Source organism: Calliopsis andreniformis, chromosome 8 (assembly GCF_051401765.1).
Source record: "Calliopsis andreniformis isolate RMS-2024a chromosome 8, iyCalAndr_principal, whole genome shotgun sequence".
Taxonomy (NCBI): Eukaryota; Metazoa; Arthropoda; class Insecta; order Hymenoptera; family Andrenidae; genus Calliopsis; species Calliopsis andreniformis.
In genome coordinates this window covers 9,233,826-9,255,645 of record NC_135069.1, presented here as the reverse complement: position 1 = coordinate 9,255,645, position 21,820 = coordinate 9,233,826, and the positions used below count along the sequence as shown (strand labels likewise).

Here is a 21,820-nt window from a genome sequence, read left to right as displayed (position 1 = left end):
ATAGGGTATCCCAGTTCTTTTCCATGTAACTTTATTAGCATATTCTATAAGCAAAATCAGGAAAAAATATACAAATATAAGGTTTTAAGTGTTTTATTAAAAAGTGATAACAAAAATACGGAATAACAACTGACTTCTTTCTCAATGGATTCACATTAAAATTCCATTTCAAAATGTCATCCCTTATTACAAACTACACGACAGGCATAAAAAAATAAAATTTGTCGCATTTTGAACATCTTTCCATTTTCTTTAATTACATTAAATACGTCACGAATCCACTCTATTCATATGCATTTAATGCAATTATTAACGATAAACCGTCTATCCCTGACAATCCATTCGCTTTCGCAAAAGCCCTTAGACGTAGCAATCACCCCTAAATGATAGATTCCGCGTCGCTGCGGGAAAAAAAGCCTAGGCAAGAGTGAAAGGACGAAGAGAAAGCGCCGAAAGAAGCAGCCTGCCGACAGTCGAATTGGGCAAACCTTGTTGATCTTCCTCTCGAACCGTACGATATCCCCGTTTGCCAAGGGGGTGGGGGTCGAGGTTCTCGACGGTTCTTTGAAATTTTCACGCAAATATCGGACGAGTTGGAAATGATCGTGCAGAGCGTTCCCGGACGCGATTGCACCGGCAGGCGGTGTTTGTAGCAGAACGGTATTATAAGCGCGGCACGGTGTGTGAATAGCGAGCACGTGCATTTCCCACAGAAAACCAATAGGGGCCTTGGCCAGCTGGGAATATGAACGCTGCGCGCGAGGGTTCAACTCTGTCTTTCGGCCTTTTGGGGTACGTGCGCGCGCGCCTCGTACGGGGACAGAAGCGGGAACGCTACTCGAAAGCTTCGAGCAGAGAACAATATTCCAGCCCTGTCGATAGAAAGCCTTCACAAAGGCTCCGATCTTCCTCCGCCGTTCTAAACTGTATTTTAATTCCGCGCTCCCACGACGGGAATGGCATCTAATGGGGCCCCTAGTTCGGCAGGTAAATCGATTTACCTGATCGCTAGCTTAACCGGGAGGTCTTTCTTTGCTATAGTTTTTCGAGATTTTGAGTGATTTTGATTTTTTTTTTATTGTCGCTAGATATCGGTAAACTGGGGATTTTTATGCAGTCTCATGTTTTCATGAGCACATTTAAGGAAATGGGAGCCAAATAAAAGTTTGCTTCATTTTTTAAATGCTATAGTTTGCACTTTAGTTTTCATATTTTATGTTTTTTTATTTTTCACTTTTTACACGTTTGAAATTTCCATAAATGCATAACAATAGTAGAGTCTGTCGGAAGGTTCTGTCTGATTTTGAGTAGAAGGAAAATGCACAAATCTGTACCTACTCTAAAGCTAGATTTACCGAAGTCCATATTTTTGAAAATTTAGTACGTTGTCAGTGAGAGAGATTTAATGTCATAAACTACTTCAAATACTATTCTCGGGAATGGAAGATCACACTTGTTTTTCTGCTGCCCTGAAAATGCAAAAAAGAATGCAGACTTGGTGAAGATAACTGTGTAAAGAATAAAATTCAGCAAAATTTCTAGAACGTTTCGTAGAACGATGTCATCGATAATTTGAATTGCACATGGTATGATTATATTATCATATGCAACATGTACCATTTGTTACACTGTGTTTTGCGTTCTTTATAGCAATGATGCAGGTTTATAAGGCAGCTTGAGCGACTCAAAATAGCTATAACAAGAAACTTACCCAAAATTGTTTAATTAGAACATTATTAATAAAGAATTCAACGAGAAGTTGATATTACTCTAATTTCAAATTCATATTATTATGAAATCTTCAGTATTCTTTTATAATCAAACATCAGTAAGCTAATATTATCAATAACTGATTATAGCAAGGCCTGAGCAGCGCGCAATTTAAGCTGACGACCTTCTCAAATAATTCAGCAGTCATGAATAAAGTGTCGTATATTATTGCTGCACTGCAGAAAATAGAGAACGTTGCGATACAATCGATTACTCGTACGGAACCGTTCGAACACGAATCTGACCTACAAAGCAGTATCTATATTACGTTCGCATCGATATTTCGCCAGTTACTAAATTTAATTGCGAAAACTATATCAAATTACGCACTTCGAACAGTTCAGTTATATATCTCGTTTGATAAAACTTTTGAAAAAAAGCAAATGCATCTGAAAATCTGAATCAGTTGCAAATTTCGATCCTCCCTGACTTCACTCAAACTCAAACATCAAACAACTGAATCTTGATAACTTTGATGCTTTTTACTTGCTTGTCTGGTTTGAGGAGAAATAATTTTATATTTTCTTTTCAGCACCCTGATTAAATCCTCTACATCGCGACGCGCAATCGTCGGTTTTCTCGAAGTTGGGAACAAGAACACCATCAACAACGGCGGCGATCGGTCTCGGTGTGCAGCCCGTGTTATCATCCGGCTATCATAGCACGGTGCCACCCCAGAACGGGGGTGGTGGTTCGACATTTAGTGCCGCGGCGATGGTGGCAGCTGCCACCGCTACGGCCACCGCCACTGCCAGCGTGGTGGCCATGCAGGACCGCCAAGACATCCCCTCGCAATTCAATCAGGTACCGTCTATAGGACTTCACCTCGCCATGTTTCCTCTGGTCTTCTTACGGACAAAAATGGTCATGCAAGTCTAACAAAAGTGTCCTAAGTAGATTTAAACAGGGTAGACTTTTGTAGGATCTGTTATAGATTTTTGTAAAATTAACGAAGATAATTTGACTATAGTAAGAGCAGCATTATTGAGTCTACAAAGTTCACTCTTACTAGTTTGATTAAACTCAGGTCAGTTAGAGTACTTCTATAAATTTTATGAAAGTAAGACTTCAATAACTTCAGGTTAACATTTTTTTCCGTGCTTCGACGTTGTCTAGTATTCGTGAACAAAGTGGTATTCATTTTTTATTTATTAATTACAGATGCAGAGTCAACATGGAATACCCCACCAAACGTACAATGCAGGGTACGCCCAAAGAGGACCAATGGCTGGAATGGGGCCAGTCGGGATGAGCAATTTCAACAGCATGGGCACCATGAGCACCATGAGCACCATGAGCCCAATGCACTCTATGAATTCCATGAATTCGATGAACAGTATGAATGGCATGAACTCTATGAATCCTATGTCGATGGGAGGTATGAACGGTATGAATGGTATGAACGCAATGACCCCCATGAACTCCATGAGTAACATGGGTAATATGGGCATGAACAATATGATGGGACCTAACAACATGCAGATGAACAAGATGACTATGCAGGTACGTTCTCTTGACACCTCTCAAATCCCAGATTAAAGTATTACACTTTCCTCAATGATGTACAGTCTTGCCTCGTTATAAACTCGTTGCTGTATATATGTGCTATACCCTGAAATTGCTCATAATTGGACTATGGATTATAAAGTTATTACTTTCTTTTGTCCATCACTATATAATGAAAGACTTTTGCTTATCTATCACTCGAATGTTCAATAAGACCAAATTGACCTTTAGTACACTGTGAGTCTATATCGAGAATTGTACATCTTTCCTAATGCAAAAAAGCTCATGTTAACCCTTTCCCAATTCCAGGCTCAGCCACACCAAGGCTATCCAAGGAGATTAGCACCTTATCCAAACCCTGCGATGCACATGACGCAAAAGAGGCAGCAGAGCCCTTACGCGGGTCCAAACCCAGCCGCGATGCAGCCAGGCTTCAACGGCATGTCGACGTCGCAGTACCCGACCAATTACCCCGCAGCAGCGAGGCCGAACTTCCAGCCTCAGTACCAGCCGATGCAGAGCATGAATCCCTCGGCTGCTGGCTTTGGGCCTAACTCGATGATACGCACCAATATAAGGCAAACCGCGCCGTCGTACAACACCGCCAACCAGGCGACAGCTAACCAATACTACGGCAGTAACGGTATACCGGTTAGCATGGGACCCACCACTGTCGGCAATCAATTCGTTGGCCACCAGCCGAATTCAGGATACGTCGCTGGCGCGTCTTCGTACGGGGCAGCCGCCGCTGCGACCAGTCAGTATCAGCAGGATGTGGCGTCAATGAGAACGACGGGGGCGGGGAATCTGAATTACCAGCACAGTCCTATCCCTGGCAATCCGACTCCTCCGTTAACCCCGGCGACCAGTATGCCCCCTTACATTAGCCCGAACCCAGATATCAAGCCCAACTTCAACGAAATGAAATCACCGGTTAACATTCAGAGTAAGTTCAGTAGCCATTTGCTTCTGTTTGAATCCTTACAAAAAGAAATTGAGGCATTTGGACGAGGGTTTTTGAAAGAAAGACTAGTCACAGAAAATGGAAGTCTAATAAAATAAAAAGACAATAATTGCTAAAAATTTGTAATATGTCTGGGACTAATTTTACACGATAAATCTAGACAGTGTTAAGAAAGTCCCAGGTGTATTCTAATCCAATCTCATCCAAATCACAATTTCTTCATATATTTCAACTATAGTAGTTAAATATGTTAAATATGGAGAAAAATTAATGAAGTACTTTTTTCTGTTATGCGCAGAGGACGATGAGTTGAGATTAACATTCCCTGTGAGGGATGGCATCATTCTCCCACCCTTCCGCTTAGAACATAATCTAGCTGTAAGCAACCACGTGTTCCAACTGAAACCTACGGTGCATCAAACGTTGATGTGGCGGTCCGACTTGGAACTGCAACTCAAGTGTTTCCACCATGAAGACAGGCAAATGAACACGAATTGGCCGGCAAGTGTGCAAGTATCTGTGAACGCCACGCCGCTGGTTATCGATCGTGGTGAGAACAAAACGTCCCACAAGCCCTTATATCTAAAAGATGTCTGTCAACCAGGAAGAAATACGATACAGATTACGGTGTCTGCATGTTGTTGTGTAAGTTGAACAAAAGAAAGAAATTCATTTTAATTAAACATTAACGAGTTGTACCAGAAGCTGGACTACTTTATCTTCTTTGGCGTATTGTGACAAATGTGTAACTATTTTCGTTTGTCGTTTACAGTCGCATTTGTTCGTGCTCCAATTAGTTCATCGACCAAGCGTACGAAGCGTACTTCATGGACTATTACGTAAAAGGTTACTCACGGCGGAGCACTGTATAACCAAAATCAAACGGAATTTCAGTAATACGATTTCGAACAATGGCATACAGTCGGAAAAAGACGTCGTAGAACAAACAGCACTTAAGGTAAAAAGGATTTAATGATAGTCTTATAATATTCATCCGATTAGATTTTTTTCCAAATTATTTAACACGCAATTTATTATGGTTACAGGTATCCTTAAAATGTCCTATTACTTTTAAACGTATTACACTGCCAGCAAGGGGACATGACTGTAAGCACATACAGTGCTTCGATTTGGAGTCATATCTACAATTAAATTGCGAAAGAGGATCTTGGAGATGTCCTGTATGCACGTACGTAATCTTTTGAATCGATTTATAATTAGCACATGAATTTATATATAATTGTATTGATATATTAAATCGATGTTTTGTATATTTATAGGAAACCTGCACAATTGGAAGGTTTAGAAGTCGACCAATATATGTGGGGTATTTTAAACACATTGAACACTGCAGAAGTAGAAGAGGTGACGATAGACTCAGTCGCGAATTGGAAGCCAGCAAAGAACATGACTGGAATTAAATCGGAGGAAGAAAGCGACTGCAAAAGAATGACCAAAGCAATGTCACCTGGAAGTATGAACATGCCAACTATGAATAATTGGGATATGAATCAGGCGATGAGCCCGTACATACCACCCGACATGAGCAGCATTGTAAGCGGCTCTATGATGAATAACACGCCGTCTACGTACGGAAATAATAATATTAATCACCGCAATTCGTCGGGAGGATCTTTCGATATTAATTCCGGAACGAATACAACCACCAATAATGATTACAGCAACGGAACGGGACCTCTTTCACACTTAAACGAATCGGTCAATTCTTTAGATCCTCTTAATGCTATGGAAAAGTCGCTTAATGACCAGGTAAATTAAAAATTCAATAATTCATATTTTCGAATGCTTCACGATTAAATTAGGGTTTCCATAGTATTTTTTTTTTTTAATTGAAACGTTTCCAAATTTTAACTCAAAAATACCTGGGACACTTTTTTCAAAAAGGGGGTTGTCCTGAGAAAAGCAAGACGAATAGACCCTATATTAGAAATAATAATAGTGCATGAATTGATTGCTCGATAATATTCCATGGTAACTAATAAACTGATAAATTTTTATTTTACAGATGCCCCATACACCGCATACACCTCATACTCCTCATACGCCTCATACACCAGGTGGTGGAAACAGTGGTCCACCAAGTGTTCCTCCTGCGTCTCAGGAATCCACAGGAAATCATAACACGTCTGGTAGTGCGAGTACAAACATAAATAATGATACTGCAGATATACCATCAGACTTAAATTTTGATCCAGCTGCAGTAATAGACGGCGAGGGTACAGGTCAAGAAGCATTGAATGTGAGCATTTAAAAATTATATCTTTATTAATCTATCTATAGAATTCTGTTATTTTAATGTAAGTGTAATAAAACTGTCGTTTTTTTTTTTTTTTTTTTTTAGGAAACCATTGTGAAATAACGATAAAATAGACAACATTTTGAGCACTATAAACTTGATCCTTTTTAAGTCAGTTAGCTAAAAACTACAAACAAGATCTTATATAATGAAAATGTAAGACCTTATGTTTATAGTGTTCAGCTAACTAACCTTAAAAGGGTCGAATGTATAATGCCCGAAACGTCGTTTATTTTATCACTTCACAACGGTTTGTTCAAAAAGAGACCAGTTTTCTTATACAGGGTGATCAGTTTAAATGGAAACTCTCCGAGTATTGGGAGCAATTATTGTAAATGCTGTTAGCATTATAAATGCTGCCAAACACTCATTAGGGGGTTACCAGTTGACCTGATCATCCTATACTTACATTGTTAATACTGAGCAAAAAGTCCTATTACTTTATTACTTAAAATTAAATTTTGCTTGAGATATTAGCATAATGAGTCAATATTAATTAATTTCTTGTTTGCTTTATGTTACAGCTCTTGCCAGACAATGTTGTAGATCCAATGGAATTACTTTCGTACCTAGATCCCCCAGATCTGAATACCCCTCCTAGCAGTGGTGCTAGCAGTGGTAATCCTTCGTCGAGCGATGATATACTAGCACTCTTCGAATAAAAGATAACGGGCATCTTTTAGAGGAATAATCAAATCGCGACCCCGACGTTAAGAAAAGAGAAAAGCGATCGGCAGGTTTGCATATCTTACTACAAATATATTCCCAATCAGACGAAAATACTTGTAGTGAGGGATTTCAAAACGTATTGGGGTCACTCTGGGTGCTTTCACCTAATTCAATGGTACAAACAATCTTAGCTCTAATTATAATATTCCTATTGACGAAGTTAGGGCATATTACTAGATTTAAAGACGATGACTTTTAATTAATAGCGGCACAAAGCACCGCGTAATGTGCTTACCTGTAAAGATGTTATTGCACGGATTGTTTAGTCCTTGATATTGGGAATTTTATTTCCAATAAAGACGCGTTATAACATTGTGCCGGGCATATGTTCCAGAACTGAGTACCACAATTATATTAATTGTGTTCAAATGAAGGTAATCGAATTTTTTAATACCGAATGTAGAATAATCTTTTCCACCAAGTGTTTTACATACAGATTAATGCTATGAAAAGTATTTGTTTGATACAATAAATGTGCGATACGATTGATAACCGTGTAATGTATACATATATATTTTATACGTATTGCCATTTATCCATTTCTTCATTCCAAAAAAATGAGTTCTTACATGGACAATATTTACAGAACGTGACGAAGCAAACTAATATTGTTACGTTTAATAGATAAACCGCCAACTTTCCGTCAATAAATTTTGCGAATCGTATAGCACATTTATAGAGTTTTACATTAAAAATATGGGCTTTGAGTCCGGATTGTGCACAATATTGGAATAATTTTAGAAAGTGATCGTTTTTAGTGTACCTTCGAAATAGAGACGTTCCAAATGGATTTATGATTTTGGAATATTTGCTTGACAAAATGTGCTGTGCTATTTCAAAGGCTTCACTTTGGAATTCTCCCTGCAATACGATCTTTACCTCAATACCGGTCTACTCGCATTCAAGGCTATGATGGACCCACATCACAACAGAAATACAGTTGTACAGTAACTTTTGTAAATAAGTTTTAATCGAATATAGGTAAGATGTTCATCTGTTGTGAATCACCCTGCTTATTGATGGATATAGCGCATATAGTGTTCCTTTCCTTTAGATGATTAGTAACAACAGATGAAGAAAAAAAATAATCGAGGGCATATCGGGCTTCACACTGGAAACAATAGGATATTCCATGTGGTGTATTTTTGGAGATTTTGTATTAATGTGAAAACATATTTTGAGCTATAATTTGGTAATTTTTACTTTGTTGAGAACATTATCAACTATAAATTTTATTTTTGTTATATTGACATTGCATTGAATTTTTATCAAAAAGTTAAAAATTGATGAAACTATTAAATATTGACATAATATATGTATCAAAATATGTTTTTGAACATGTAAAACCTCTGAAAATACATCAAGATCACTTATGTACAGAAAGTTTACTTTCACATTTGAATATGTATAACTTTCGTTATTAATTGAACTCTAAATACAAAGTTACTTGTATATTTATTGTTTTTCAGGAAAGTCAAAAAACTTCCATAACAATTACAAAATTAATATTTAAATGAAGTCTTACATGAAGAATATACAGTTATAAAATACATAAAATCAAATTTCATGAACAAAATCAAAGTTTACACATACATATAAAACAAAAATAATTTTTCATGTTACATGGACAGGAAAAAAGGTATAAAAACAATAATGCTCATTGGATGTATCTGATAAATTGAATTTCATGTAACAGTTAAGTTTGCAAACTAATTTCCGGTTAAAAGAATCTAAATTTTCTAAAACTTTTTGTATAATGTACTGCCAGAGTGACACCGCCCATGGCCCCGCCGCTTGCGTAGTAATTATTACATTTATATCTTTTGTGATTAAAAGAGAAGATATACTTAAAGTGATTCATGTAGATTATACAAATTTTATATAAAAATGTATTTATATTCCAGTGTGCAACACTAGCGCACACTGAAGGATTAGATGCGGTCAAGTTTCTATTCGTATAATTACTATAATATTATTGCAAATAGGATAACAATACTACTTACATTAAGCGCGACTATTGTATATTATCTGTATATATGATAAATAGATTAATAATATAAGAAAAGTGGCAGATACTTATTGGCCAGTTATAATAGTAAAATGATTATCTTAATTATGTCTCAGAACCAAAACATACAAGCGTTGTATGAGAATACTTTAAACTAAAAATATAATATGTAAATGGCTGCAGGATAAAATAACAGTTCAAATATTGCACTGTTATTTCTAATAGCATTATTACTTACTTATTAAAGACATAATTATCGAGAAAAAAAGTTTATTCAAACTGTAAGCTTTACTTAGAATTGCCAGAAAGTAGGCATACGCAACGTTGTTGCGACTGTACATAGGCAATGTCTACCTATACCTACCTAATAATATCCTAAAATACCCGATACATGGTCTTGGTTTACAAGTTGTAGAGCTTTATAAACATCTGGTATGATAGTGCAAATCTATAGTTTTTGTGAAAAGCCTATGTATATAAATGACAAAGTAAAATTGTTTTGAGTGAATAAGGACACTAAATACCAAAACCTACTGTTATTACTATTGATTAATATTTGACAGTTAAATTATATGAAACATTTCGTCGAATAAAACACGTTTATTTTATTATGCATAAAGAATTTTATACTGAGAAGGTGATAATAAAGGTACTTTTTGCGAAAGAAACGATGGTAATAATATTATTGATAAATGGTATGAATTATGCAAAATCTATTGAACAATAAATAACGCATTACCTATTTCTAACTAACGTGTTTTTAATCAATTTCATTTCTAATTTAACAGCATTTCAGATTATTATGAATCTCTACAACTTTACGATTATATACCTATTTATCTATTGTTAGGAGGCCTACAATTTGATCCTACAGTGCGGCACTAAACACTTTTAAATGATCAAAGGTCATGTGTGTTGTCTTGTCCAAGCCCTGAAGAACTGCACTAAGAAAATAAAATATTTTCATGTAATATGGCACAGCTGTACCTACTTATGGCAAATTCAATATATATAATAGATCAAATGCAATATACGTAGAATATTCAGGTACATGTTAAGCAATTTGTGAATGATTGAGATTTTCATTCTATTATTAACTGAATACAATACACAATATTGATTTACAAAAGTTTACTGAAAATTTAACATGATTTAGATACAGTTGATCAATTTTAACGCATAAAATTTAGGTATTTCAGGAATTTAATTATCTATTAAACAGAATATGAACCAAATTTTGAACATAAAAAATATTTTAATAATGTTAACCAAATGATTTATACAGGTTTAATGTCAACAATTTTCTGTCATGTGCTCTGATGAATGTTAAAATGTGACAACTGTTCTATACATTGTTAAAGGAACTCAAAATTGAAAATATCGAAAACCAAACAAACTTATTAATTTATAATCAAAATAAGGATATTAACAAAAAAAGAGAAACAGCCATACATTTCAGTAAACTAAGTTTTTTAATTCACAAACTATCATCCCACTGTGAGCAATGATAACTATTATAATGATAAAGAAATAGGGATATGTGGTGAATTAGTAGCTTAATTGGTTCATATATTCATGTAACAAAGGGGAATACCCAAGTTCCGGTTCAAATTTAGCAAATCAGACGGTCATATTTTTTTCACTATATGACAGCATTTTTATACTGATAAAGATTTTATAAATTTACTTAAAATTACTATCATGAAATTTTTCATAGACCATATCAAAGGTTCATAAATAAGAAATGTTTCATTAGTCAATACATAAATAATATACATATTTATTATAGTCGCCATAAGTAGTTAATACAGTCTTGTGTGAAATAACATAAAAAGTGTGCATTATAAAAAAACACTGATATCATTGGTTACATTTGCGTGAAAAATTTTAATACACAAAGACCAGTTTATAATATGTATGACAGACACCACATTGTTTCTCGATAATAGTTAGAAACATTCAATAAAAAAGGCATAAAACATTGAACACTTGTACCATTTTTATATCATTTTTCCTATGGTTTAACCATTCGAAAGAAATATATTTTGGAAAAAAAGTGTTGCAATACTATACAAATAAAATCCTTGTAGAACACATAAAAGCCACGAGTGCACGTATACAACTATAAATAATTTTAATAGAATTCGCAAAACTAATTTTATAATCAATAATTACGAAAAAATTACATTTTGCTTTCATTATTATAATTGAAGTATAAATGAGAATATGTACATTATATATTATATTGTGATTAATAATAACCTTGGTAATGAAACAGTTCATAAATTTATCATAAATTTAAATCTTGTACATTTATGTAAATTCTCCAAACTTTATTTTAATCTATCCAAAAATATAATTTATTAGAAAACAAAAAATTAATCACAAAATAAAAATATTGAAAATTTAAAGGTAAGTTAATACAAAATATAAGTAATATAAATATTTGATTTACTTTAATTATTTTTACACTGTGTTTACGTAAATATTACAACATACATATTATTCAGTTAGTGTTCCTGCCTCGTTTAATTACAAAATAAAATTAAAATTACTAACTACGATAATCCAGTTGAAATCATTCATTTTCCTTCTATCATCTAGTAAATACGTAATAAAATTTCTTATAAACCTTAATTCCGTCAAAAAATAAAATATTAAATTTATTTAAATTTTCCCTCGGTAAGTGCTTCAATCTATTTTACCAACAGTTGATAACAGTGTAAATGATATTACCACAGACAAGTATTACTCGTTTGTGATACTGCATAAGGCACAGATGACTCAATGTTATTAAATTGTGGCGCACATGATAACGTAGTAATAAAAAAAATTGTAATGTCAAAGAATCAGAGCACGAAAATAATATTGAGCCTCATTCAATCGTCAAATTTAAGGTAAATGTCCCAACACCGAAACCTGTATTTCCCCATACTTTAATTGGGAAGTCCCAGAAATTGAGAATACTATTCTATGACACTAGTTTTTATTCTTAATTAGATATACCTAATACATCAGAATTTATGATGGAAAATGAATAAAATTAACGTTAATGTTAGATATCGGGACATGGTCAACTACTGGTACATTTACCTTAATGCAGTATCGGATTAAGGTTTTATGAGGCCTGGGGTTGACAATGAGCAACGATTAATGATACACATGATATGAAAAGCGAAGGGGAGTTGATAGTATTCTATACAAAATATTCTTTACTTTCTAAGAATATTTTATAAAGAATAAATATTTTTAATCTTTGGTTCAAAGTGAATTGAATTTTCTACGAAATGTTTTCAATTAAATGTAGCTTTGGAAAAACAACCATTAATAAATCGAAAATAATTTATTTCTTAGATATTTGCAGAAATTTATTTTAGTATATGAAAAAATGAGGCTCGGGGCTATAGCTTCCCATAATCCTAGCCTGGTTTAATGATTGATCATTGATTCCTGATTGGCTGAGAAATTGAGAATATTAAGTCTAGCTTTGTACGTAGTCTATGGCGAAGCGTTCCTATGATGGCGCTGCTGTTCCCAATGCGCAGTCGCAGCGTTATCTAGGAAATGTTTTTAAATTTGTCTGTCTCAGTCTCAGTCTGTCTCTGCGCAGAACGTGACAAAGGTACATGCGTCACGAGGCGCGTCTATAGTGTGCGTCATACTCATATTTTACTGTACCAAAAAGCTGTGATCAACGACTTCTTTTTATAACGAAATTGTTTATTGTTTTTCTTGTTGAGAAGAACACGAGCCAAAGTGGAATCATGTGCTCCACAGAACGTGGTATTATAAATAACAGTTTAAACCACAGTAACGATGTTGGAGACGCTTTCGGATGTTCCAGGTATGATGCAATGCTTTAGAACACTTTTAATGTTTACTTTACTATTTTCTACTATTGTATCTTGTACTTATATGTTTAACCTTGCTTTACACTTAGTTTAACATTTAGTAAACATTTGTTACCTGCACATATACAAAAGGTATCAAAACAATGGGGCTAGGATTTTAGAGTCTTATAATTCTCACAGAAAGGAGTGAGGAATGCTTAATCAACACAGGTCCTAGAATCCATCCTTTTTGTGTAAAATCTGCTTTTGTGTTTATAATTGTGTGGTAATATAAGTGAGTTTCTTCACAACATATTGAACGTAAATAGAAGATTTGGTCTGGAAATATATCAATATTCAATATTGTATGATAGTAAAAAATTATGAGGAATGATAAAAATATTACAATGGCATGTTTATGATATACAAACATTAATCTTACATTTAGATAGAAGAATAAAATAAGTTATGTAAATGCAAAATCAAGAATTTTTATTTTATATTACAAGAATTGATTTTAAGACCTATATTGATTAATAATTGTTAATTCTTCTTGGTGAGTAATATAAAGGCCTAAAACTGAAAAGATCATCATGACTGACTATCATCTCAGTTATCAAGAAAGCACAAACATAATGTGTATAATACATGTAAAATGTTTATATTACTGGGTCAAGGAAATGACTGGAAGGAAAGGAAACCAAGTGAGGAATTTGATTTAATGTTTCGTATTATATTATGGAAATCAAATGTTTTTTATATATTTTAATAATGTTAAATATAATAAATAATGTTTAATAATGTTAAAGTATAAAAGAATTTGGATAATATTCAGGGTAAATAAACTTTTCGTAGGAAAATGATAAAAGTGAATTATAGTATTGTCTGTTTAATTGTTGACAGATTTAGAATTGACTATCCCTTTTTTAGTCAATTGCATTTGAATATTTGAAAAGCTTTAATGTATTTAGTAAAATAATTTTCTTGGTCATATATTTATAAAATACATCAAATTTCAGAAATTAGTAAGGATGGTTGGGCTATAAATAGGTAGAGAGAATTGTAAAAATGACATATACATTATTTGTACGATGAGAATGTTTTATTACATGAATTAAAATATCAGGTATTATCTTTCATTTTATAGAAACAGCGTCAGTCCTCTCATCGGTCCTATACAAATAGCACCAACTGAACGTTATGCTACACATTATAACATGAATCATAGAAAACGTGGGCTAGCTATCATTTTCAATCATGAATTTTTCACCATCCCACATCTTAAACGTAGATGTGGAACAAATGTGGATTGTGATAATCTTATCAATACATTGAAAGATCTTGGTTTTGATGTAAATGATTTTCATAATTCAATGCATAGAGATATAGTGAAAAATTTGGAAAGAGGTACTTGGTTGATAATTTACTCATTAAATTGTAGCTTAGGAATGGAGATTCATAAAAAATTCATTTTTTGCAGTTGCTGCTATGGATCATAGTCACCATGACTGTCTGCTTGTAGCTGTATTGAGTCATGGAGAACTAGGATTACTGTATGCGCATGATACTTCATATAAGCCTGATTCCATTTGGTCTCACTTTACGGCTGATAAGTGCCCCTCGTTAGCTGGAAAACCAAAACTATTTTTTATACAAGCATGTCAAGGAGATAGATTAGATCCTGGTGTAACACTGAAAGACCGAACAGAAACAGATGGTCAGCCAGCTTCCACATTTCGTATACCAAGTCAAGCAGACTTTTTGATTGCATATTCAACAATACCAGGTAAATATTTTTCAAAGATAAAAAATAATCTTATTTTTGTAAAATTATTTTTACTCTAAACATATGAAATAATTTCTATATAAAATTGTGATATCTAAAGTCACTACAAAATAACGAAACCATTAAATGTGTTTTTAATATTATAATTTTATTCTATAATTGATAAAAACAATGATGAGTAGATACTTAATCTTCTAGGTAAAAATGGTACCATCAAATTTGTCTTAATTAAAACATTTTAACAAAATGTTCTCAGGGCATTAAATATTCTATAGATTTTAACACTGTCTTTTAAATGTTAAATTTAATATTCTACATTCTTATATCATGCAGCAGTTTTTCACATCACAGAGAAGATAATTAAATACTTTGTTTGATAAACCATTTTATAAAAATAAAACATTATATTATCTAGGTTTCTATTCATGGAGAAATACTACCCGTGGCTCGTGGTTCATGCAAGCACTATGCATGGAATTGCGCGAGAATGGTACTCGTTATGATCTGTTAACTTTGCTCACGTTTGTTTGTCAGCGAGTTGCTCTTGACTATGAGTCAAATACTCCTGATAACATTACAATGCACCAACAAAAACAAATTCCGTGCATTACTTCAATGTTAACTCGTTTGGTGATATTTGCACCCCCAAAAAATGGAGATGCATAGTTGTTTTATATATGAGAGGTTTATGCGCTATAGAGTAGATTTTATACAATATGTACTTTTATTGTACTGATTGTACTGTCAGTGGAAGTTAAATAGTGATATTTTGCCTATGCAATTCCTATTTAATGACGTGACTGTAACGTATTGCATTTCAGTGATAGCATTTATCTCATGCAAACTGCCATTATGAAACTGCATCATAGAACAAAGCATTATATAGCAATATAATATTATAGATTTTATAGTATATATAAATTTTTATACTCGTATAACTTAAAATGTCTTACAAATCCAAAACGTTTTTATACTTATATTAGAAGTTTCTAGTAATAGAATTTTTAAGCAAAATTTTTGGATATTTTTAAGCTATAAAGCTGTATTGAATGGAATTAATAGTGGTCATACAAACATTCATTATAATATATTCAATACATGACAAGATACAAAATAAGTACAAATGAATAGTAATGTTAAGACAACAGTGTTATACATATAGTAAAAATTGATTGCCTTTGTGATTGCTGCTTCTAAGAAAAATTTGATAAATAATTTGTATACTAACTATACAATTATAAAATTGTATTTAAAGAAAAGTATTTTTTAAGCATTATAATAAGAACAGTGTGAGAAATTTATAAATTTGATATGCTTCCTGCCTTGCGTAAAAGCTAGGAAGACAAAAATTGTGTCTTTTTGCAACAAGCAATAGCCTGTCTTACAAAAAAAATTGAATATTTTCAATTTAGTGGTAGATAAACATTACTAGCCTGAGTAAAGTAGTTGTGATTATATAAGGTGCAATTACAACGAATATACAAGATTTGCCTATTGTTAAGAGTACGAAATATGACATGAATTTCAATGTCATTAGACCATTAACGAATACAACTTGCATACACTTTTGGAATTGCTAGCCAAGATATAAGGTGTTGTGCTGCTTCATAATTTGAAAAATTCATTGCTGAACAAAGTAGATATAAATTTATGAAGATAAGATATGGCAAAAATTGCTATATTTATAATTGAAATGGCATTATTGTATTTTATGGAAACTTAAAATCGTGATATAACAGTCTTTCATGATAAGAGTATGTAATTTTTAAATACTTATTGATGTAATTTTGAAACGTTTGATATTGCTTGTAATTTGTTTGTCATTGCATTTGCTGTATTTTTGTATGAAATGCGATTTATACGAAACACTGCTCTGAGGAAATTGATCTCTGTTCAATGTTCAATGATTATATTACATGAAACACTTTGTTCCTTATTAAAACAATTTGAATATTATTCTTCAGTATAATAATATTTCATATTTAATGTTATAAATTGCTCAGCAATATAAGATAATGTTGCAAAACTTTAAAATATTTATGATAAATTGTGATAAGGCACATGCTAATAATATATGCTTTGAGCATTATAGCATTTTCTATGCAGTTTCATGTAATATTAATAGAAAGTTTTTTAAGACCTTTATACTATAGATTTTATAAGCTTTTAATATTTACTTCATATATTTGTCAAGCATTTGTGTACACAAATTTGTATACAAGTTTATAAAATATAATAAAATTAAAAATTTCACCCAAAAAGGAATTTGAAATATGATTAATTTAATGAAATGCATGTTTGTAGTAATGCAATCTATAAAAATCATAATATAAAAACGCAGATATTTCTTTACAGAGTTTTAATTGAATTCTTTAAAGAATTCCATACTACTAATAATTATCATATATTATGTACAACACGTATTACACATATTAAATAATTTCTTAATAATATTATCTTTAATTTCTAATTGAAAAATGATAAGTTCACTGATAAAAATATTTTCTTCATAATTATCATCATAATTATTTGCAGTGGTCCCTCATTATAATTTAAGTACAAATAAAAACATTATTCTTGTGCCACTTGTCCTGGTGTACTACTAAGTACTGTTATTTTATTTATAAAATATTGTGAACGTCCTGGAGCTGTATGTGGACGATTTGATTCCATTTTAATTGAGTTTGTATATTCATTCATTTGTACTGGATTTAACGTTAATGGAAGTGTCTGAAGACTCGTTTGTGGTTGTACAGTTATAGTGGTAGACTTAACATTTCCAATTTCAGTAATGGATTCTTCCGTAGTAAGTGGTGCAGTCTTATTTTTATGCAGGAATATCTTTTTAAGTCTTTTCCCAGTAACAGCACCTGTAAAGTAAGTAAGATTTATTAACAATAATACTTTACACCTAAGAAGTATTTACATACCATTTTGTAAAATTCTTGCTGCCTGGGCTTCTTCCTAAAATTGTAATAAATAGTATAATACGTTTTTTTAATAAATATATTAATTGTTTATGTAAGATACTACCTGTTTTGAAATTACATCTTTGATTGGTTTAAATGGATTGGAATGAATTGATAATCTTGATAGTGTACTAGATGTTGTAGCTTGTATTTCAGGAATTCTTTCAATTTGAATACTTTGAGAATCTTTAAGTCTGTTATTTAGTACACTATAATTCTTTATTATTATATCTAATAACCACCTAAATAAAAGTTTTACTCGTATTTAGTAAAGATTTGAATAACATTTTTTTATATCTTGAAATGATAACAAATTATGTACTTATATCCATTCTTAATTCCTATAGTCCTGTCTTGTGATTGATTTTCTCTTGAAGCACAAGAACATATCTCCACTCTTGTGGGACATTTCATAGTATTGACTGCATGTTCCACATCCAAGTTCTCAACAAGATCTAATTCGTCAATTGCTCCATTTACATCTTGCTTATTTGCAAGCCTATTATAAATCCACAGTATAACAGAATCTGTATACAATTTTTCTAACAGTTTACTTAACATGTGTCGTACAGATCATACGTATACATAAATAAATTTTCAGTGCAAATTACATTGGTGTGCATTGTATATATAAAATGGTACTGTGTGGATAAATGAAAATATGCAAGCATAAAGAATACATTCAATTTTCTTACAATAACAATGGTTTCCCTGAAATATGCTCATGTGAAATTAGTTCACCAAATACAACTTTATTTTCTGTAAGACGGGAAATATCACTAGCATCCACCACATATATAACACCATGTATCTAAAAGATGCACAAGGAAGAAGCATATTTCAAAAAGGGCATTACGGATTTAAATCATGTATAAGGGGAAATGTAGCTAATATGTATAAATTGTAAAATTAAGTACAAGGATAGTATTAACATTTTAATACTTACACCGCTATAATATTTTGGCCATAAAGATCTGATTTGAGAACTACCGCCAATATCATAAATTTTTACTACGTATGACTTATATCTTAAAGATACTGTGCGAAATCCTATTGTAGGTAATACATTTCTGTCTGAATCTACAAAAAGGTGCAATTACAAATATTGTATTTTATATGACAATGATTGAACATTCGAATTCTTATAGTAATTCTTATACATTCTTATAGAATTCTTATACGTTAACTCTATACAATTTTGGATTATAAAAACAAAGAATAATTTAACAAATACATTTTTATTTATCATAAAAGAACACGTACCACCACTTATGCGATTCAAAACAGATGTTTTTCCCGCATTATCAAGACCCACAATCAGCAAGATAATAGTTCTAAAAGAATATAGTAGTTGAATGCATAATGTATGTTCTTCGAGTTCGTTTTTGTTAAACTAATACATTACTTTTCGGAACATCGCTTCTTTCGTAACCTCCCCAGTAAATTTCGTATGCAATTACCCATTATAATCGATCCGACTTATAATATTTTCAATTTGAGTAAATCAAAAAACAATTACTCATGTCATGTCGTATCGTACATTTTTGTATTTAAGAAATTCGCTTAAATACAATAACCAAGACCAATTGATCGTCATCGGTAATCCCACGTCGCACGCGTCAACATAGCGTAATAAAATACACCCTCCACAACTAAACAAAGTGTAAGTAAAATAAACAAGATGTACTAATCGTCTGTTTATTTATTGTTTTCTTCGACATGTATATTTTACATTTTACATCCATATAAATCATAATTAAACTAGAAAATCATAATCTATTTACGTATCATTTTTAAAATTTTTCGAATTTAAACTTAATTATAAACACGCACATTCAGTATTACGTGCTTGAAATAACTTGTTAGTAAATAGTTTTTCTGTTATTTTTTGAGTTCATTATTTGCTTTGTATCTTACGAATTTCTCAGAATTTTTATCTTATAATCACGTGTTTAAAAAAGCTACGAGTGGTGTGAAACTGCAGCACTAATGAAAATAAATAAAAAAAACATTCCAATCCTATAATTTGCTTCTGAATGAATTGAAGATATTTTTGAGTGACGAATTATGATCAAATTTGTTGCTTAAATTGTATTTGTGTTGATACATACATGAAGAGAGCTGTCCAGTTATATGTAGAGTACAAATTATTTAGAAAAAAAGTTGTTTTATAAGCTAATTAGAGTTACTGTGCATTATTTTCATTTAGATCCATTTAAATACATTTGTAAAAATGGCATCTACAAACATATCAAGGTGTGATTTGAAATCAATTAAAGTGGGTTTCATTGGTGGTGGAAATATGGCAAGTGCCATTGGTGCTGGTTTAATTCGCAAAGGTAATTAGTTTTAACGTTGCTATAAAGCTAATAAAAATAATTACAAATATGTCAAGTTATAATCAATATTTTTCTATCATAGGTATCTTAAATCCAGACAACGTTTGGGTTTCTGCTCGTACAGATAGAACTTTAGGGTTTTGGAATGACCTGGGTGCCCATGCTACATTGAAAAATGGAGAAGTAGTAGATAATTGTGAAATTGTATTTTTAGCAATGAAACCACACATGCTTGACGATGCATTAGAAGGTGTAAAAGCAACAATATCAAAGAAAATTGTTCATGTACTCTTTGTTTCTGTACTTGTGGGTGTTGAATTAGATACTTTAGCTAGTGTAAGAATTAACTTTATTTCAAAAAGTAATCTGCACTATTTATGATATACTTTGTTTATACAGGGTGTCCATGCTAAAGCAAGCCACTCAAGTATCTTCTCTGCTTTTAATGACATGAATAATCATCCATGTTATAATCTGAATGGTTTCAAAGAAGAAATACCATGGAAAAACAATCTTTTGTGCAGGATCATTTTTTTTAGTTTTTTAAAATTTCGTGTTATAGAAAAACAGAGGAGATATTTAGATGACTTGCTTCAGTTTGGACATCATGTATAGAAAAAAGAATTGTAGAATTATAAAAGAACTTATACAATTCAAAATATTTTCAGAAATTGAAGTCTGTTATTTTACATCCTAGGATAATTAGATGTATGCCTAATACTCCTATGATGGTTGGTGAAGGGATAACAGGTAATGTTTATGTAATAATAGTGAGAAATTAATATTTATAACATGTTCATAATTTATAGTTTACTGCTCTATGGATACAACAGATCAAGATGAATACATAATACAAACATTATTTTCATTTATTGGTGTAAGTGAAAAAGTTCCTGAATCTCTTATAAATGCCATAGGCGGTCTTTCAGGTTCTGGACCTGCTTATGTAAGTTCAGTAAATGTTAAATTATTTTCTATTCAGTTCATTATATATTTTAAATTCTGTAATATGAAATAAAATTTGTAGGCATATCTTATTATAGAAGCATTAGCAGATGGCGCAGTAAAAATGGGTGTTCCAAGACCTATGGCAACAAAATTTGCTGCTCAAGTATTAATTGGAGCTGGTAAAATGGTATTGGAAACAGGCAGGCATCCTGGTCAGTTGAAAGATGAAGTGTGTTCTCCAGGTGGTACAACTATTACTGGTGTTCATGCTATGGAGCGTGGTCAAGTCAGGTACAATTTAAATAAAAAGAGTATGTACATTAAAAACGTTACGGAACTTTAATTATTAATTGTGTTTACAGAGCTTCTATGATGAATGCAGTTGAAGCTGCAGTAAATAAATCGAAAGAACTAGGTTCCAAATTAAAATAAAACTTGATAAGGAAGTTTTAAAAATGAATTAAAGAAATAGGATTGAAAGGAGATTGAAGAATCTTGTTACTATCGCATTTCTTTTTTAAGTGCTTAGATTTAAATAAAAAAACTATAATTTATTATCCACTTTTTCAACTTCTGATTATGTGAGGAGCTGGATAGTACAAAGAAAGAATGAAATAATACTATAAAATGAATGGATTTATGAAACAGATATAT

The 21,820-nt window shown here is 32.1% G+C and overlaps 4 protein-coding genes across 7 annotated transcripts in view; 3 read left to right on the top strand and 1 right to left on the bottom strand.

Moving 5' to 3' along the window:
- Nucleotides 1–11,280, top strand: part of Tna (Zinc finger MIZ domain-containing protein tonalli) — a 45,715-nt gene extending 34,435 nt beyond the window's left edge. For 2 of the 4 annotated variants that reach the window (XM_076383245.1, XM_076383246.1), the window contains exons 2-10: nucleotides 2,303–2,574; nucleotides 2,932–3,273; nucleotides 3,586–4,222; nucleotides 4,539–4,885; nucleotides 5,013–5,198; nucleotides 5,287–5,429; nucleotides 5,521–6,010; nucleotides 6,267–6,500; nucleotides 7,082–11,280. In XM_076383245.1, the coding sequence (XP_076239360.1) occupies nucleotides 2,485–2,574; nucleotides 2,932–3,273; nucleotides 3,586–4,222; nucleotides 4,539–4,885; nucleotides 5,013–5,198; nucleotides 5,287–5,429; nucleotides 5,521–6,010; nucleotides 6,267–6,500; nucleotides 7,082–7,219 (2,607 nt within the window). In that variant the 5' untranslated portion in view covers nucleotides 2,303–2,484 and the 3' untranslated portion in view covers nucleotides 7,220–11,280. The remainder of the gene's footprint in view (nucleotides 1–2,302; nucleotides 2,575–2,931; nucleotides 3,274–3,585; nucleotides 4,223–4,538; nucleotides 4,886–5,012; nucleotides 5,199–5,286; nucleotides 5,430–5,520; nucleotides 6,011–6,266; nucleotides 6,501–7,081) is intronic. The other 2 variants (XR_013002421.1, XR_013002420.1) reach the window with 2 other exon arrangements.
- A 1,637-nt stretch (nucleotides 11,281–12,917) lies between these two features.
- Nucleotides 12,918–15,874, top strand: LOC143182035 (caspase-1). The gene is made up of 4 exons (XM_076382776.1): nucleotides 12,918–13,138; nucleotides 14,272–14,531; nucleotides 14,605–14,910; nucleotides 15,326–15,874. The coding sequence occupies exons 1-4, from the start codon at nucleotides 13,059–13,061 to the stop codon at nucleotides 15,574–15,576; spliced, it is 897 nt and encodes a 298-aa protein (XP_076238891.1). The 5' UTR covers nucleotides 12,918–13,058; the 3' UTR covers nucleotides 15,577–15,874.
- A 1,391-nt stretch (nucleotides 15,875–17,265) lies between these two features.
- LOC143182388 (uncharacterized) lies at nucleotides 17,266–19,474 on the bottom strand. Its single transcript, XM_076383350.1, has 8 exons — nucleotides 19,285–19,474; nucleotides 19,143–19,213; nucleotides 18,826–18,959; nucleotides 18,575–18,690; nucleotides 18,202–18,378; nucleotides 17,944–18,121; nucleotides 17,841–17,874; nucleotides 17,266–17,780 (listed from the first exon to the last, which is right to left on the bottom strand). The coding sequence occupies exons 1-8, from the start codon at nucleotides 19,341–19,343 to the stop codon at nucleotides 17,482–17,484; spliced, it is 1,068 nt and encodes a 355-aa protein (XP_076239465.1). The 5' UTR covers nucleotides 19,344–19,474; the 3' UTR covers nucleotides 17,266–17,481.
- Nucleotides 19,426–21,774, top strand: P5cr (Pyrroline 5-carboyxlate reductase). Its single transcript, XM_076383352.1, has 7 exons — nucleotides 19,426–19,542; nucleotides 20,089–20,218; nucleotides 20,301–20,554; nucleotides 20,887–20,968; nucleotides 21,028–21,164; nucleotides 21,246–21,457; nucleotides 21,529–21,774. The coding sequence occupies exons 2-7, from the start codon at nucleotides 20,113–20,115 to the stop codon at nucleotides 21,596–21,598; spliced, it is 861 nt and encodes a 286-aa protein (XP_076239467.1). The 5' UTR covers nucleotides 19,426–19,542; nucleotides 20,089–20,112; the 3' UTR covers nucleotides 21,599–21,774.
- The last annotated feature ends 46 nt before the right edge of the window (nucleotides 21,775–21,820 follow it).